General features: G+C 39.6%; 1 protein-coding gene across 3 annotated transcripts in view; it reads left to right on the forward strand.

Annotated features, from left to right (window-relative positions):
• Nucleotides 1-18,086, forward strand: part of CRB1 (crumbs cell polarity complex component 1) — a 148,395-nt gene that overhangs the window by 99,666 nt on the left and 30,643 nt on the right. For 2 of the 3 annotated variants that reach the window (XM_059145900.1, XM_059145901.1), the window contains 5 exons: nucleotides 3,470-4,017; nucleotides 5,602-5,767; nucleotides 8,728-9,634; nucleotides 12,435-12,563; nucleotides 16,432-16,558. In XM_059145900.1, the coding sequence (XP_059001883.1) occupies nucleotides 3,470-4,017; nucleotides 5,602-5,767; nucleotides 8,728-9,634; nucleotides 12,435-12,563; nucleotides 16,432-16,558 (1,877 nt within the window). The remainder of the gene's footprint in view (nucleotides 1-3,469; nucleotides 4,018-5,601; nucleotides 5,768-8,727; nucleotides 9,635-12,434; nucleotides 12,564-16,431; nucleotides 16,559-18,086) is intronic. The other variant, XM_059145902.1, reaches the window with a different exon arrangement.

The following is an 18,086-nucleotide window of genomic DNA, read 5'->3' on the forward strand; positions in this document are numbered from 1 at the left end:
TTCTTCTTGGGAGCACTTCAATATTTGAAGTATCTCGTACCATCCAAGCCATCACTTCTATCATGCTAAACATATCCAGTTTCTTCTAACATTTTCCATCTGACAGAGCTTTCACACACTTCATCAGCTGCTCGCTTGTTGCTTGCTTTGGAATGAATTTGCTTATCTGGTTCTTAGATATGCCCGATGATGCAGAGTGACACAAAACTACAACCTCTCTTTCTAGATAATGTTCTTCTGTTTTCAGCCCAATATTACATTGACCTTTTGGCAACTACATTCTACGCTTGGCTCACTTTGAATCATGCTTACTTACGGTGCCACAAAATCCTGTTTCTTCCACCCTCAATGAGGTATATTTGGAAGCAAGAGGCTTTTATTTACTCTAGTAAATTTGACCTTGTTGTATTCTACCAGTCAGAACTTGAAGCTGTTTTTCATCTGCATTTAAAATCCCTCTTCATGCCATATGAGCAACACAGTTGAGAATCACTCCTCCCATGTTTACAGACAATTCATATATGGCTTCAGGTGTTTCCAAAAATCATGTAGTACATCACATTCTCTGACTACTTGCTTGTGATTTTGGAAGAAGAATGGGATTTCTGGAGACACAAGTGTCTAAGAAAAAAAAATAAACTAACGAAAGACCCCCCCCCCCAAAAGAGCTCTGTGTTCTGTCTTTTAAGTTGGATCCACAAAGTGATCTGCAGGCATTCTAGGATGACCAGCAGGGTCCCTGTCACCCATGAGGTTGAATGATTTTGTGCATATTCTCAAACCTCAGGAGTTTCAAGAGCCACATTTTCCTATTAAACATTTTATCTCATATGAAAGTGCCGCAGTGTATTCAGAGACGTTAACCTCTTCAAATGGCTTATTTTATTTAATAGTACACTTTGATAGCTACCTGTAGTTGCCCGGAGCAGGTGGTCCCAAACACAGATTCAAAATGCAGTATTCCTATAGAAAATCAAGTCAGAGTTATGCATATGTAGCCTTTTATGCAGGAGGTCTTCAAACACAGATGAAGACCAAGCAAGTTTTGGTTTTTTTTAAAGAGTTTATTTATTTATTTGTCAGAGAGAGAGCGAGCAAGAGAGAGCACAGGCAGACAGAGTGGCAGGCAGAGTCAGAGGGAGAAGCAGGCTCCCCGCGGAGCAAGGAGCCCGATGTGGGACTCGATCCCAGGACGCTGGGATCATGACCTGAGGCAAAGGCAGCTGCTTAACCAACTGAGCCACCCAGGCGTCCCAGCCAAGCAAGTTTTAACTGTAGTGCAGCTACACTAAAATACATCTTACCTTTTGCCCAAACTTCAGCTGGACCATGGCGATATTAAAACACAATGAAATACGGTAAAATCTGTCTTGTTTCTGATTAGCAATGGGATGTAAAAACTTGAAAGTAGCCATCTCTTCAAGACCTCTCTCATCACATTCATCCGTGATGAGAGAGGTCAATTTTCATTTGACCTCTCAAATGGTCAATTTTCATTTACTGCCCCTCTTTTGACATGATACCTGTTGCTGCAACAGTAAACACAGTTAACTGCTCGCTCTTCCTGACAACTCTTTCCTCCCTAGGCATGTGGGACATCACTCTCTCTTGGTTCTCCTCTTATCTTACTGGCTGCTTTTTTGTCATCTGCTTTACCTCCAAATCCAAATGTCTGGTGCTTAAGGACTCAGTTCTTGGACCCGTTCTTTCCTCTGTATGTACTCAATCTCTTGGTGATCTCATCCAGTCTTGTGGCTTTAAATAGCAATAATTACATTGACAAATCCAAAATCATTCTAGCTAGAAGGAGACATCCCCAGAATGTCTCCTCTGTTCCTCTACAGCTAACTGTTTACTAGACATTTCCACCTAGATACCTAAAAGGGTGCCTCAAATTTAATATGGACTCTCACTTTCCCCCCAGATCTGTGCCTCTTGTTTTCTTTTCAGTATTTGCAAATGGAAATTCAATGCTTCTAGCTGTTTAGGAAACAAAACAAAACAAACAACAACAACAAAAAAAACCCAAACAAACAAACAAAATAAAACCCACGTCAGCATTGAACTGCTGAACTTGTCCTAGAAAATCATGTAGGTTCTACTTTCAAAATAGTTCCAAAATCTATTTCTCATTACCTTCTCCATTACCATTGATCCAAGCCATCATTCCTTCTCCCTTGAGTTTCTGAAACAGGATCTCTACATTCTTTTAGTTCTTGTTCAAATGTTATCAAAGAGATATCAGAGAGTATTTCTCTCACTACTGTATTAAAAAATTGCAACTCTAGTTCTATCCCCAGCACTTATTCCCTTTCCCTACCTGATTTATTGTATACCTAAAGACTTACCACCTCCTGACATACTATATAGTTTGTTTCTTTAACTGTGTCTGGTCTGTGTCTACCAACTAGAATATAAGCCTTAAGATGATGGGAAATTTAGGGGCACCTGGGTGGCTCAGTCAGTTAAGCATCCAACTCTTGCTTTTAGTTCATGATCTTGGGCTCATGATCTTGGGATCATGAGAGCAAGCCCCACATCAGGCTCCACACTGGGTGTGGGGACTGGCAGTAAGATTCTCTCCTCTCCCTCTCCCTCTGCCCAACACCCCCAACCTCAAAAAAAAGAAAAGAAAGAAAAAGAAAAAAAGACAGGAACTTTAGTTCCTACAATATCATCAATATTTTGGAGAGTAAGGGTTCATTTGTATACATCTCAAGAGTTTTCTTGAGTTGATGTATGAGGATAGTTTCGCCATATTAGTGCATGACTAACTTCTTTAAAGAAATGCTGGGTGAGTTCAGTGCCCAGCTTTGCCCCCCTCCTACTACTTGTCTGTCTCCCATGCCTCTCCTAACTAGGGCCACAGAAGGAAGATTTCTCTTTCTTCGTTCAACTCCCTTGCCTTTTATTTGGAGTATCATGCCCAAAGGGGATTTGCGAATCTAATTCTTGATCCCTGTCCTTTAGTAAAAATGATTAGACTTAATGACATTTGTTTTCCCGTGTCCTCAAATAGCAAAGATGGCAGATGCCTGAACAGTGCTTTGAGATGTTACAGGAAAAGATCTTATTCCTCAGATTTCTTCCAGTAAGTCGGAGGACAGAATATCTGATATTCCGTCATTAAACCCCAGCATTTTAGGGCAGGGACGGAGAGGTAAATCGTAACTTTATCAGCACAGAGATCTTTCTTTTTTACGTTTTGTGAGCAGTGGGCCTCAACTATAAACTATAAACCAAAATGTAGTTATTTTCAGAAAAGTCAGTAAACCAAGTAAATTTCAGTCAACTCAGAAGTTTTGAGAAATGAGGCCATAATGTTATTCTATTGAAAAAGCCTGTTCTAGTCTTTAAAAAATACGTATAGGGGTATATTTGTGTGTGTGTGTTTTCATCTTGTGGCCCTTCTTACTTGAGTCTTAAAATGTTTCTTCTGTGTTTCTCCTCCTCTATTTTGTCACTGAAGAGTATGTGGCAGGTAGATTTGGCCAGGATGACGCCACGGGATATGCTGCTTTTAATCTTGACAAGAGTTATGGAGAGAACTTCACCATCTCTATGTTTGTTCGCACACATCGACCGTCAGGCTTACTCCTAGCTTTGGAAAACAGGACTTACCAATACATCCGTGTTTGGCTAGAGCATGGCAGACTAGCAATGCTGCATCCAGATTCTTCCAAGTTAGTAGTAAAGTTTGTTCTTAGTGATGGAAATGTCCACTTGATATCTTTGAAAATCAAGCCAAATAAAATTGAACTATATCAGTCTTCACAGAACCTAGGATTTGTTTTTGCCCCTACGTGGAAAATCCAAAAAGGAGATGTCATCTACATTGGTGGCTTGCCTGACGGACCAGAGACCGAAGCTAATGGTGGCTTCTTTAAAGGCTGTATCCAAGATATAAGATTAAACAACCAGAATCTGGAATTCTTCCCCAGTTCAACAAACAATGCATCCCACAATCCAGTTCTTGTCAATGTGACCCAAGGCTGTCCTGGAGACAACATGTGCAAGGTAGGATTTTCACACCAACTATGTCTATATTGTATGTTCACCTGTTGTTTCATTAAATAATTTATTATAACCATTCTTTGTATGTGAAGATAACGTTACTGACCCACCAGCCAGAATAACACTTCATCAATATTTTTCCAGCAAGACTGGAGGATTTATATGGAGCCATTAAAAAAATGGCTTTGACCTTGGTGGCATCATGGTCTATTTAACCATCCAAGATATCTCCAGCCACAGGCTTCTATTGCCCCAATAACAAATTGCTCAAGAATAATAATATTTTAACTCCCAAACTCTTAATGGTATCCCAGAGATCTAACTGAATTAACTCATTTTGGAAGAGATCATCATATCATGTATTTTAAATGCCCAGCTATCACTGTTTTTGACTATAAAGTCAACAACAACAAGAAACCCTGAATGGTAACTTTCTTCTGGTAGTTGGACTTGAAATTCTCCAAAATATATTTTCTCTGAGCCTATGTTTTACTTTATGTATTTTGTATGCTCTTCCAAAAGCTATTCAAATATGTGAATCTGTCAGCTCTGCATGACCTTTCAAAGGAAACGCATTTATATCTTTTGAACATTTATTGAGCTCTGACTACCGCCATGCACTGGGCTTACTTCTAAATGTACAAAAATGAATCCTGGGGGGTGGGATTATGGACATTGGGGAGGGTATGTGCTTTGGTGAGTGCTGTGAAGTGTGTAAACCTGGTGATTCACAGACCTGTACCCCTGGGGATAAAAATATATGTTTATAAAAAATTTAAAAAAAATGAATCCTGTTCATATGACTAGAGGAGTACTGCCAATGTGCCAGGCAGTGCTTTACATAGATGAATCCATTTAATTCTGCTGAAGGACTGCTGGGTACAACCAGCATTGTTATTACCCATTTATGTCAATGATAGATAAGGAAACTGAAGTTTAGAAAGGTTATGTAACAACTAAATCACATCTTAACAGTGGGACTGAGATCAATACCATCTCAGCTCTCAGAAATTCCCCTTTAAATACTTTCATTTTGGATATTTTGTGAGAAACCTTTTAAGAACTCAGATAATAATAGTATGTTTCTGAGTGAGAGGCCAGCACCTGAAGAGGTCACTGTCTTTGGATCCAGAGGCTCTAGGTACCAAGCTTCACCATTGGCCTATTTATTAGGATCTTGGATAACAGGAGGGCCCTCTGCTTCCTCATTAGTAAAAACAGGGGTAATAACCTCTACCTCAAGAGGTAATTGGTATGATTGAAAGTGCCTTGTAACTTAGAAATTCCAGAGAATGTCATAACACCTTTTAAAATTCTCCTTGTATTGTAGAGAATGGTCTTATCTATTTTCTCTTTCTCATTTCATCTTTCTTTTTGTTTCTTTCTCGCCCCATTTCTCTTTTAGAAAAGAGTTGGCAATGGTAGCAGTAAGTTTTTTTCCATTTGTCAACCAATGGATATAAAAAGTTCAAAGTGTAAATATGTAGAAAATAAGCATTTAAAAAGAACAGATATGGGGTCATGCCTTTACTGTTTCTGTGGTTAGTTGCCAGTGCTTTTTACAGCTTTGCTTTCTTTTCTGCTCAGTCCAACCCCTGTCACAACGGAGGTGTGTGCTATTCCCTGTGGGATGATTTCTCATGTTCCTGCCCTGTGAACACAGCTGGGAAAGCGTGTGAGCACATCCAGTGGTGTGAGCTCAGCCCATGTCCTCCCACAGCCCAGTGCCAGGCGGTGCCTCGAGGATTTGAATGTAGGTGGAGTTTAAAGTTGTCACCCATCCAATTAAGTTGGGTATTTCAGTTCCATGAGGCAACCCAAGAAAAAGAATTCAGACAAAACCTGCTTTCTGAAGGAACCTGTGGCTCTTTCCCCTGACTTGAGAAGTACCATAAACCTGACATCATCATCATCATCATCATCTAATAATAATAATAATAATAATAATATCCGGATTGGCTTCATGCCTCATCCTGCCCCCTGGATTTCCTTGGGGGTGAAGGGGAGATGGGGAGTAGAGGTCAGAGCAACACCAGACCTAGATCTTTGATTATTTAAAGCTAATTTCTGGAGAAATTAACCAAGTAATATTTGAGTTTCCTTTCCTCATTGTTGGGAATACACAGTCACGTGCTAGTGTGAGCTCACGGCCTAATGTTAACCATGAAGCCTCAGGCAGTTCACACAGTTTTTGTAATCTAAAGCTTTCACTGTAAATGCGGATAAAACATATAATTTATAGGTAGATAAAAAGATTTTGTGTGTATGTGATGATTTTATAACCATAAGTATAAAAAGGCAAACACATGGGGCATTCTGATGTTTTCTGAGTGTTTTCCTCAATCTGCAATGTTTCTTTGCCCATCTTCAATACTAAAGACCAATGTTAGCGAATTTGAATACTATTTCACAATTTTGACATGTCTACATAGTACCCACAATATTATTTACATTTTCTCTTCTCTCCTACTTCAAATAATGCAATAATATAATATTAGTTTTATTGTTAATCTTTCGATAGATGTCTTTAAGTTCTAAAGTTCTTAGTCCCAGTTATGTTCTATAAAAGCATTTACATCGTTTGGAATATTTTCACAGGGTTTAAAAAAAAAAAAAAAAAGAAGAAGAAGAGGATATCTAGAAACAGTGACAGACCGAGAACCATATCCTTGGTGTGTATTGGTCTTTAGTCTATGCATAAAGCAGGTTAGGATTTGGACATATTGCATCTGAAAGAACTTAAATGAATCTTCAATGCTACTGCATTCCCAGTACAGATAGAGTGGAAAGTTGGCCCCTGGTTTCCCAAAAATTCTCAATAACGTTTTTTTAAAGTACGACTTATCTTAATGAAGGAAGAAAATGTAAACCGATACGAGGGGTGGATTTTTACTAACTGACAGGTATGAACCCTAGAACCGACTTTTGCTACTTTGTGTAATTTTAATTTTATGTGATCTTATGACCCTATTGTATTTTCTTTCAAGAAAGATATATGGAGAAGGTCAGGTCTAATAGAATAACATACTCTTGAGAATATAGCTCATGCATCACCCTGAGTTTGCCTTTAGGGCATCCTATCAGAAAACTGAGGCTTAAAAATTTACAACCCACCTTACATACAGGTGTATTTATTATGATAAAGTTCCCCCAAAGAAAAGGTGAAATAGAAATACTGTTAGGTATATTGTGATTTTCCCCAGATGAGAAGTGATTTCAGCGTAGTAGTAAAATGAACCTATTTAACATCATAGACCATACTCTTCCTTTCGGAGTTGGAGAGAGCTATCGAGATTTGTCACTTTAACATTTATTTTAAAGCATGGAGTAAGACACTTGTTGTTCCTTTCTTTCCTAATCCCAACCCCAAACTTGGTGGGAAAAAACACCACAGTCAAAAGTAATAAAATCAAGAGAAATTTTAATTCAAATAATACATTTGAGTTGTATACGTGAGTGAGACACTTGAATTTTCTCCTGCAGTGGTTTCTGACCATTATCTCAATTTCCCAAATTGAGGATACAGGAATTATTTTTACAGATTTTTTATTTAATAATATGTACCTACAATATGTCTGGCAATGTTCTGGGGGAGGAATACGGAAAAGGCCTGATTTGGGAACAAGTTTGATGTCTTCAACGAATGACAGGAATTTTTTGTGGCGTAGCATGTGACTAAGGAAGAGATTGACAGCAAATGGGATCGAATAGTTAATCAAGGGTCAGATCACCCAGACTTTTGCAGGCACAGCTGAGGCAAAGACAGCATTTTTAAGGGTGATTTTTACTGAAAAGTGCCAGAAAGTGAGACTAGAGAATTCACCACTACCTTGACTAACACAGAGGTCATTGTGACTCGAGTAGCTTGGCTTCGGTGAAGTGACTGGCACAAAAGGCTGAGTGGTGTGTATAAAAAAGAAAACGAGAGACGAGGAACTGGAGAAAATGAGAATATAAAGCTATTTAGAGGAGTTGTGGCAGGAAAGGGAATAGAGAATTAAGGAAGCAACGGGAGAAGAGGAGGTGAATCGTGCTTTTGGGTCTTGTGTGTGTTTTGATTGTCTGATGTTGCAGCACATTCAGTATATTTGCGTGCTGGTGGTAAACAACCAGAGGAAAGGGGAAATGATGATGCACAGAACTGCTTGGAGAAAAGCCCCACACACCTGGTGTCGCAGGTCCTGTGAATACAGAAGTCGTGTGAGAGGAAAGGAGACCCACCCAGGAGGTGGAGAACTGGATTTTCTCTACTTAAGTGAATAGTCATAGGTTTTTCCAATACCCCTACCAAGGTCTTTGTCTAGTCATGCATTGAATCCCATTCATTTCCACCTTTTTTAGACATTGTTTCTACATGTAGCCTTTTTTTCAATGGGAAAGAAAGGTATGGTCTGGGTTTTGTTAGCAGACCATCTAGGTTTGGTATTCTGGTCTTATTCTTTATTAGCCACATGACTGTGAAAAAAATCACTTAACTGCAGGGAGTCTCAATTTCTTCTTTTACAAAATGGGGATGACAATAGTAATAATAATAATGATGTGCTCTAGAATTCTATATTAGAAATAATACAAAAAGAACTAGCACAGGGCCTAACCCATATCAAACAGTTGATACATGATGATATTAACTTGATCATTTGCAGTAATAAAGGTAATGAAGCCAACATTACAGATTCAATAAAGTTGCTCATTGGTGTTGCCTTCTCTCTTTAGGTATTGGAAATGCTGTTTTTAATGCACAAAGCAGTGAAATATTATTCAGGAGCAATGGGAATATTACCAGAGAACTCACCAATATCACATTTGGTTTCAGAACAAGGGATGACGATGTGATCATATTGCAGGCAGAGAAGGAGCCTGAATTTCTGAATATTAGCATTCAAGATTCCAGATTATTATTTCAGCTGCAAAGTGGCAACAGTTTTTATATGCTGGGTCTGACAAGTTCGCAGTCCGTGAATGATGGCATATGGCACCAAGTGACTCTTTCCATGATGGACCCACTGGCCCAGGCCTCCAGGTGGCAAATGGAAGTGGACAACCAAGCATCTTTTGTGACCAGTGCAGTTGCCACCGGGAACCTCAACTTTCTGAAAGATAATACAGACATTTATGTCGGTGATCGAGCTGTTGACAAAACGCAGGGCCTGAAAGGGTGTCTAGGTACAATAGAAATCAGTGGCATTTATCTCTCTTACTTTGAAAATATTCCTGGTTTCACTAATAAGCCCCAGGAAGAGCAGTTTCTCAAAATCTCTACAAATGCAGTGGCTACTGGCTGTTTGCCATTGAATGCCTGCTACTCCAGCCCCTGTTTGCATGGAGGAAATTGCGAAGACATCTATAGTTCTTATCACTGCTCGTGTCCCTTGGGATGGTCAGGGGCACGCTGTGAACTCAACATTGATGAGTGCTTTTCAAACCCCTGTATCCATGGCAACTGCTCCGACAGAGTTGCAGCCTATCACTGCAGGTGTGAGCCTGGATACACCGGTGTGAACTGTGAAATGGATATAGACAACTGCCAGAGTCACCAGTGTGCAAACGGGGCCACCTGCATCAGCAAACCCAATGGTTATTCTTGCCGCTGTTTTGGAAATTTCACAGGAAAATTTTGCAGGTGAGCATAACGTTCAGGTAAAGCTCCATTTTCCTTGTCAAATTGGAAAGCGTTCTGAGCTATGCATCTGTCGGCTGTGCTGAGCAGGAGTGACATAGGTCCCTTCCATCACAATTTGGTCACATAGATTGGATCTCACGTGGTGGGATGTTCCACAGGGAAGAATGGTAGCGTTTTGCCCAGATTTGAAGCAAAACATTTTCTCCAACATCTTCATTAGAATATGTCTTATGAACTGTAGTCCCAGAGTTTGGCAGTTTTAAGGTCTCAAGAAACAAATATTTTTTGCAATAAAATGCAAAAACTTATTTTTTTTCTTTGCTTTTTTTTTTTAAAGATTCCTTTATTTATTTTTAGAGAGAGACAGAGAGCAAATGAGGGTAGAGGGAGAGAGAATCTCAAGCAGACTCCCCACTGAGTGCACAGCCCAGTGGGGCTAGACCTCACAACCCTGAGATCATGACCTGAGCCAGAATCCAGAGTCAGATGCTTAATTAACTGAGCCACCCAAGTACCTCCCAAAAGCCTGGTTTTCATATTGTTTGAGGAAGCATGACTTCTACCCCTAAAACAATGCCCTCGGCTATTTCCGGCAGGTAAATCTTGTAAAATCTTGAAAAGTCTATGGTAAATTATAATTTTGAGAAAGCGAAATTATGACTCATATAAATGAACATGTTTTGATGTTTTCGTTGAAGTCATTAATTAATGAGGAAATAAGTATGATAGAAAAACCAGGTCAAAGGACAACCTAATTATTTATATATGTGCATATATATAATAATTGTATATATTTTTATTACCCACATAAACATAAATATATGTACAAAGAGATGAGGAAATGAAGTTGCTAATAAATGCAAAACCATTTAATCTTTTATAAAACATTACAATTAATATTTGAAAGTACATTTTTTACCATGTGACAGTTATATCACTATGGGCAAACTCATTTCCATTTCAGTGAGCAGGATCCATTCATATTAATGTCATTTTTCCACAACTTATAGAGCTGTAAAATAGCTTAGTGAAGAAAATCTAAGGCATACGCCCTACAAAATCAAACAATCCTAGAGGATCCTTTATATAACATGCAACATTCCTTCAAAAGACTACTCAAAAATATCTTTTGCCCATTTTGGCATATTTCACAATTTTTTCTAAAACTACTAAAACAGTGTTTTAATTCTAGTAATGACCTTTATCTAGTGTTACATAAACAGAAATAGGAAACAGTATTTTCCAGCTCAGTCACATAGCTTCAGTGTTTCCACGTAGAATTCACTACTTTATAACTTATACTGCTTTTAAATTCACTAAACAACTGAGTCATTATGGGGAGGTGAGAGGATTATTAATAACAAGTAATACATTCCCAGACTTCAGCAGAAACACCTGGAGTGGCAGCCTGTAGACTTAACACTAACTCAGAGCTGGTACCCTAATGGGATGAGTCTCCCAGCAGACAGAACAGGTAGCCATACCTATAAGAAGATGTATTTATCTCCATAACATTTATTGCTGTTCAGAACCTGTGAAGGCAGGGCACAGTATTAGGGGTCAGTATTGACATTTTAGTTGTATGTCACTTTCCATGAGTTAAAACGGACTCATTGGCCAACAGGCAAAGTGCCTGTTTTAAAAGCAAAAGACATTCAGAATCAAAATTTATAGTATTGCCGTGAACCCTTTGGATAAGTAAAGTAAACATATATGCCCCAGGAACTAGTTCTTCAGTATTTTTTCCTGCCTAATACATCAAAGTCAAGTTCTCAAAGATTAAAGTTCTCAAAAGTACCTTCTAATGAGATTCAAAAATTGTTTATTAAACGGAAGACGTATACAAAGCTTCACATTTGCATTGCTAATTGACCTCTTTCAAAGCCGGTTGACATTTTTGGTTCTTTTGAAAAGTCATTATGATATTTTCTTTTTAAAGTCGAATTGATTAGCTCTTGTGGGAAGAGACACACTTAACCGTCCTATAGGCTAGTTTCTCCGTATTAGCGGCAGTGCGCATAACAGGACAAAATTAAATTCATCTTATATTTCCCGAACATGAATTATGTACCAGATACCATCCATGCACAGTGGGTCATGAACAACACTCCTAAAATTACTTCTGGTCAGTCCCTTCACACTCCTGGATTTTTCCTTTGCATTCAAGTTCTGCTCAGCTTCTAACAATTTGTTCTGCCTTTATAAGGATTCCTTATTACAACTTTGCTGTACTACAAAAGAGCCACCCTCTTGAATTCCCATACAGTTGCCCCCGAGCGCTACATACAGTCATCCTAGACAGCATTTGGCTTGCATTCTGCTCAGCTATGAATCATTAGGTAGGGAACAGCGAGTGTTGGCGGGGTAACAGGAGTTCAGCTCTGAGAGCCTACAGAGAAATCACATGAGTGCTCGGGTACCAGAGTGCTGTCCTTGCTTTGCTGGCCTTTACAGAGATGCAATTTTCCGTGGCCTGTGTTGATTTATTAGCCAGGCAGCAGCAAACCAAGCTATAGCGAGTTTCTTCCCAGCCCTAAATTTATTGCCACCCCACGGCACAGATCTTATCTCATCAATGAAAACTGTAGGAATGGAAGATGTATAGCCCGCTTGTTACAGCGCCCTCCAGCAGGAGCTGTTTACGGAAAGTGATTGTGTCTAATGCAGCACAATTAAGCATCTGTAGCTCAGCCAGCCTGAGTACTTAATTAGTTTGGCATCAACTACATATATGAACTTTTCCAAAAAGTTTTCTTGAATGAAATGAACAAGATGAACAGCTGTTCTTTTATCTCCCTAGACACACCAGATTACCCTCAACAGTTTGTGGGAATGAGAAGACAAATCTCACTTGCTACAATGCCGGCAACTGCTCCGAGTTCCAGGGTGCGTTCACATGTCTGTGCCCTCCAGGTTTTACTGGGGAATGGTGAGTCCCCTTAGAACTTTATAGAAGAAAATTCTGGATTGAAAAACAGTGGGATTATGCAAGGTTGATGTCTCCTCTCATTTTTCCTCTCAGTTCCCATAGGAAAACCCAGGCTGAAATATAGGTCCAACCAGAGTCAGATAATAAAAAAGAAGAAAAATCACAGTTTAGGTCAAAGCAAAGAACAGTTCATTAGCCAAGACTTCAAATAAGAAAATACGTCTTTTTGAAAAATGTAAAATGTGCTATTTTTCTTTCTGATAAGGACTTCTGGTCTCATGTTTCTTTCCTGCTGACTCTAATAAGCGATGCAAATATAGTTGTTGTTGAAGTAAAATAAAATATACTTAAAAGATTGCCTCATAGAATGATCTAGAACCCCGAAAGTTTATAGACCCTAGCCATATGAGCCCATCTTTCCCAGAGAAAGCCTTCAATAGTTCTTCACCTAATATGGAGATGATGTTATAGAGTTGGCCAGTGGCTTCAGACGATGGCTGAAAATGCAGTCAAATTTGGATATGCGTTTGCCGGGCCAAAGGTGAGGTTAAAAATTAAAAAAAAAAAAAAAAAAAAGTACTCCCCAGCTTTTCTCAGCTTCTCAAAAGGACCAGTGTCCTCAAAATGATTCTACACCAGGGCTCTCCCTATGCTCTTACATATCTCTTTATGAGCAAATAATAAATAGTTAACCATCTGTTGAACACTAAGTCATGCATCTTATAAATATCATCTCTAATTGTTATTCCTTTCACTGTTCATTTGCATAAATTGAGGCTGAGGGATTAAGTTAGAGGTCAGCTGCCAATCCAGGTGTGTGCTGCAGGGAGATCCCGCTGCCCTCAGGGTCTGGGCTCATCGTTTGGATATTCTGACGGAAATGAGTAAATCTTTGCTTGCAACAACTCAAAAAAAAAAAAATGGGAGAAGTGCTCCTTCATCTCATATGCCGTCCGGCACAAGATAGCGATCTCTGATCAAACTCCCCGCATTGAACAAATTAGATAAATGAAAATATAAGGCATTTGACAGAGTTTGATTGAATGAACTTTTCTCAAAAGGGAAGTTAATAAAATTCTGGGTATAATTTGTGCCCCCTGACAACTGCAGTCTGGAGTCATTGGAATGCTCTCTTTCCCAGGTGGCTCTTTTGGCGCAAGATACAGCTATTTTGCCATTTTTACAAAATAGCAGGCAATCTCAGATATACCTGCCTTTTACCCAGTCGGCATTCAGTGGCTGATCCAGCTCGTGCCTTCACAGCCTGCTTTCAGCAGCGGCTCCAAGTAGCCCCCGCAGACCTGTCGTATGTGTGCACGGAAGGACGGGGAGCCCTCGAGCATGTTCTATTTTCTAGTGAGCCCCTTCTACCATGCCACGTACTGTTAACGCAGACCATTCAACTGGCCTCCAATTCCATACCCCTCCGAAACAGTGCAAATATTTCCTTGTCCTAAATATTTCCTTGACCAACTCGTTCCCTATATTTAAGTGCTGGTTATTTCCTGCCTCCGTGTCACGGGTGAAGGCTTCATGTCACACTCACGTTCAGCGGCACAAGGCACAGACACATCCCAAGCCTTGGATTATTTTTCTGCTCCTCACACATTATCCCTATTTACAACAAACATTTCTTTTTCCTCCAACATTTGTTTAAAAGAGTCTTGCATTTAAATGCAAATAACTTCTTTGAAATGTGCTAAGAAAAGGAAGCTCCAAGTTTTCCTTCCTCTCTGGGGACCCTCCTCTGGATCAACTTCTCTGTTTCAAATAGATTTCTAAAATAGTGACCACAGGTTTAATAGATGCTGTACTTTCAAAGTCCTTAAGCATGGTCAGTTAATTCACTGGGTGTTAATGGATTTATTTATTTTGATTGTCGATCTATTAATGAATCTCTAATGAAAGCTCCGGTAATGGTAATGTTCATAATGAATGTGTATGTGTGGTCTCTGTGCACTTCAAAAGAGAAATAGGGGCACCTGAGTGGCTCAGTGGGTTAAAGCCTCTGCCTTCAGCTCAGGTCATGATCTCAGGGTCCTGGGATTGAGCCCTGCATCAGGCTCTCTGCTCTGCGGGGAGCCTGCTTCCCCCCCTCCTCCCCCCACCACCTGCCCCTCTGCCTACTTGTGATCTCTGTCAAATAAATAATAAAATTTTTTAAAAAGAGGGAAGTAGATAAGAAATGGAGAAAGAAGAGCCCGAGAAGACTGGAAAATACTAGAGAGTCTCCCAAGGCCTAGGGGCATGGGACTTCCTTAAGGTCCAAAGATACTGAAAAGCTGTGTTCCTGCAAATTGCCTCCTCTTCTGTCTGGCTAGACCCCCAGCTTTCTAGTGTCATCCTGGCAGGTTGCAAATGATGGATGGTGTGAACACTCCGGCCCACCCAGGACAAAGAGTGCTTGGCAGCCTCTCCCAAGTTGTCGGGTTTTGCTCAGATCTAATCGGAGAGGCCTCCTTCCAGGGCAGAATCCTGAGCCAAAAAAAGAAAACAAAAATGTCTCAGCTATGCTTGGTATCCAGCGGGATAAGGAGCTGTTTTCCTGGGAAGAAATCTTTTTTTCCTTTGTACTTCGGGTTGGCCCTCCCCACCCACCCCGCTATCCCCCTTCATTTTGAGCCTAGTAATTTCGTCGATGACCCAGACAAGCAAGTGTTACCTTTTGGGGGGCGAGGAATGAAAAGTGGTTTACATTACACTTGGACATTGTAAGTTGCTCTTTTGGGATTCTTGAAGCTAGCATTTTATATGAATTTCCCAAAGTAAAAGAGATACTTTAGTTACTGCTCTATCCAGGGGCCTAACAGAGTGTTTGGCATATGATTAAGTGCTAAATACACAAGTACTGAACCGCTGAATGAAAGTGACTGGCGAGTTAATCGGTGAGTTTACCGAAAAATAAGTTGTTGGCCGAAGGTCGGGGAAAGACAACAGTGTCCCAAGGAAGTGGAAAATTTCAGTATACCTTAGTATTGATAACACTTGTTGGGGAAAATTTAGCTTTTGAAAGTCATTCTACCTGAATATTTTAAAAACTACACTTAGCTCTAAAACATATTTATTAGGAAGTGAAATTTCCTTTTTTTTTTTTTAAGATTTTATTTATTCATTTGCCAGACAGAGACCACAAGCAGGCAGAGAGGTAGGCAGAGAGAGAGAGGAGGAAGCAGGCTCCCCGCTGAGCAGAGAACCCGATGCGGGGCTTGATCCCAGGACCCTGGGATCTTGACCGGAGAAGGCAGAGGCTTTAACGCACTAAGCCACCCAGGCACTCCAGGAAGTGAAATTTTCTAATTACCTACTTCTGCTTTTTGTTGAAAAATAGGATTCCAAAAAAATAAAAAGAAGATTCCAAAGGAAAATAACCCCAGTTCTTCAAGAATAAACTGTTTTTTCCTTCTATTTTTGATGGGCTTTCTTTCCCCCCACAGCCCGAGGGCATGGATGTAGTACAATCCTGACAGCAGGGGCACAGATCTGCTCTGTAGACTCCAGGTTGGCAAAATGCAGCCTCACGGTTCCCATGTGTCCCCAGTAAACTGAACCAAAGGTGGCAAAGATGGCAAATGCTCTTTGGGGAGAAAACGACCATTCCTCAGGTTTTTTCTTGGTTTCTGAAATCTCGCACCTGTTTTTTTCATTCTAATTAGCTGGGCATGTGTACAGATTATTTCCCTTAAAAACGAAATTTGGGACAGGAATTTTAAGCAACGTGTCCCCACATCATGATGTGTACGTAAGTTGCATGGGAGTTGGTAAATCAGACCGTAGGGTTCCAGGTAGATAAGGCATTTTTTTTCCCCCATTTCACAGCCAATTTATTCAACAGAGACCAAGGCTGCTGCTGTTTCTGTTTCTGTTCAAGGTGCGAAAAGGACGTGGATGAGTGCGCCTCCGACCCGTGCTTCAACGGAGGACTGTGCCAGGACCTGGTCAACAAGTTCCAGTGCCTCTGTGACGTGGCCTTCGCGGGCGAGCGCTGTGAGGTGGACGTAAGCGGGATCTCCTTTTACGTGTCTCTCTTACTGTGGCAGAATCTCTTTCAGCTTCTTTCTTACCTCATTCTGCACATGAATGACGAGGCAGTTGTCGAGTGGGGTGAACAGGAGGATGACTAACACTCATGGAGACATTCCTGACCTTAACAGCCATTGAAGCTCCAGAAATGTCTTGACGCATTTGAGACTCTAAAAAAGAAAAAGAAACACTACCTTGAAAATTAAAATAAATTCAAGGACTGTTTGAAGCATACCATGAGTGTCATATGAGAATATTAAGTATTTACGTATTTCAGCGATATCTGTAAAAAATATTGTTCTTAACGTAACCAGAAACTTCTCATTGAGTACACTTGTACAAGTACGTTGTTTTTCTTAGTGCTTCCACGTTTGAGTGACGACTACAGTAAGAACTGATTCTCTCCCACACTCCATTTCTGTGTATACTTCTGTAGTGTTAGCTGCCCCGTGCACCCTGATCCTAAGACATTGACGTTCTTTCGTTCCTGTCTATAATTCATGACATGACAGTTTGACTAATTAAACTGTTTTGCATCCGTCTATGTTTTTATACATAGCTATTCAAATGAAGTGTTGCCAACTCTCTGGGAAGTTAAAAATGTATATAAAGAGAAAGCAGGGAATGACGCAAGATCCCTAAAATGGAGAAAGAAAAATTTTCTGATCTAATTGGTATCAAAACTCAAATTATGCCTCACCAGTATACTTCCTGTTTCCACAAAACCTCTCCTCCAGTTGTGTGACAGGGAAACCCTACTTCCATTTCTTTTTCCTATAATAGTTTCTGTTCAAATAGAGTACTTTTTGGTTAATTGTTTATAAATTATGACCTTGCTGATATTTCTGTCAAATAGACTGATTTGAATTGCTTTTTGAAGCATCTTTAATAAAAATAAGTACTGTTGTATATCCACACACCAAAAAGCATGTATTATAAAACTTGATTTCTTAGAAGCATGTTTTTCTAAAATTTGCAAGTATCATCTTTAATTATCTTTCTGGAAAAAAAAAAACAGGGAATCAGAGTAGATTTCATCATCAAAATATATTTGACATTATATTTCTTTAAAAATATATACCTGAAATGATGGCTCTACAAAGTAAATTAATAAGATATGCAAAAAAATTATAGCTATTTCTTAGCTTTAATTGACTAAATATAATAATAATTGAAAGAACTTTATTTGAGAATATTTTTAATTCCTTCCACGGGCATGTTAGAATTTCTGCTAACTATCTCTGTGTGGGTACACCCTTCCAAAGAAGACATTGTGCCCATTTAAATGGAAAAGTGGTTTGATCCTATGAATTAATTTAGAAAACAGCTACAATAACAATGACCTGACAAATATAGTTTTGTAAATGTGTCTATGTCTTTCAGAGCTGCCCTGGTTTGACAACGCGAAATTGATTTATCCTTTGGGTGATATCCAATAGTCATTTGGCCCCGATTGTGTAAAGAAAGTTGTTTTTTTCTGTGGAAATGACCAAGGAAGACCTA

The sequence above is a fragment of the Mustela lutreola genome, chromosome 14, assembly GCF_030435805.1.
Source record: "Mustela lutreola isolate mMusLut2 chromosome 14, mMusLut2.pri, whole genome shotgun sequence".
In the NCBI taxonomy this organism is placed as follows: domain Eukaryota; kingdom Metazoa; phylum Chordata; class Mammalia; order Carnivora; family Mustelidae; genus Mustela; species Mustela lutreola.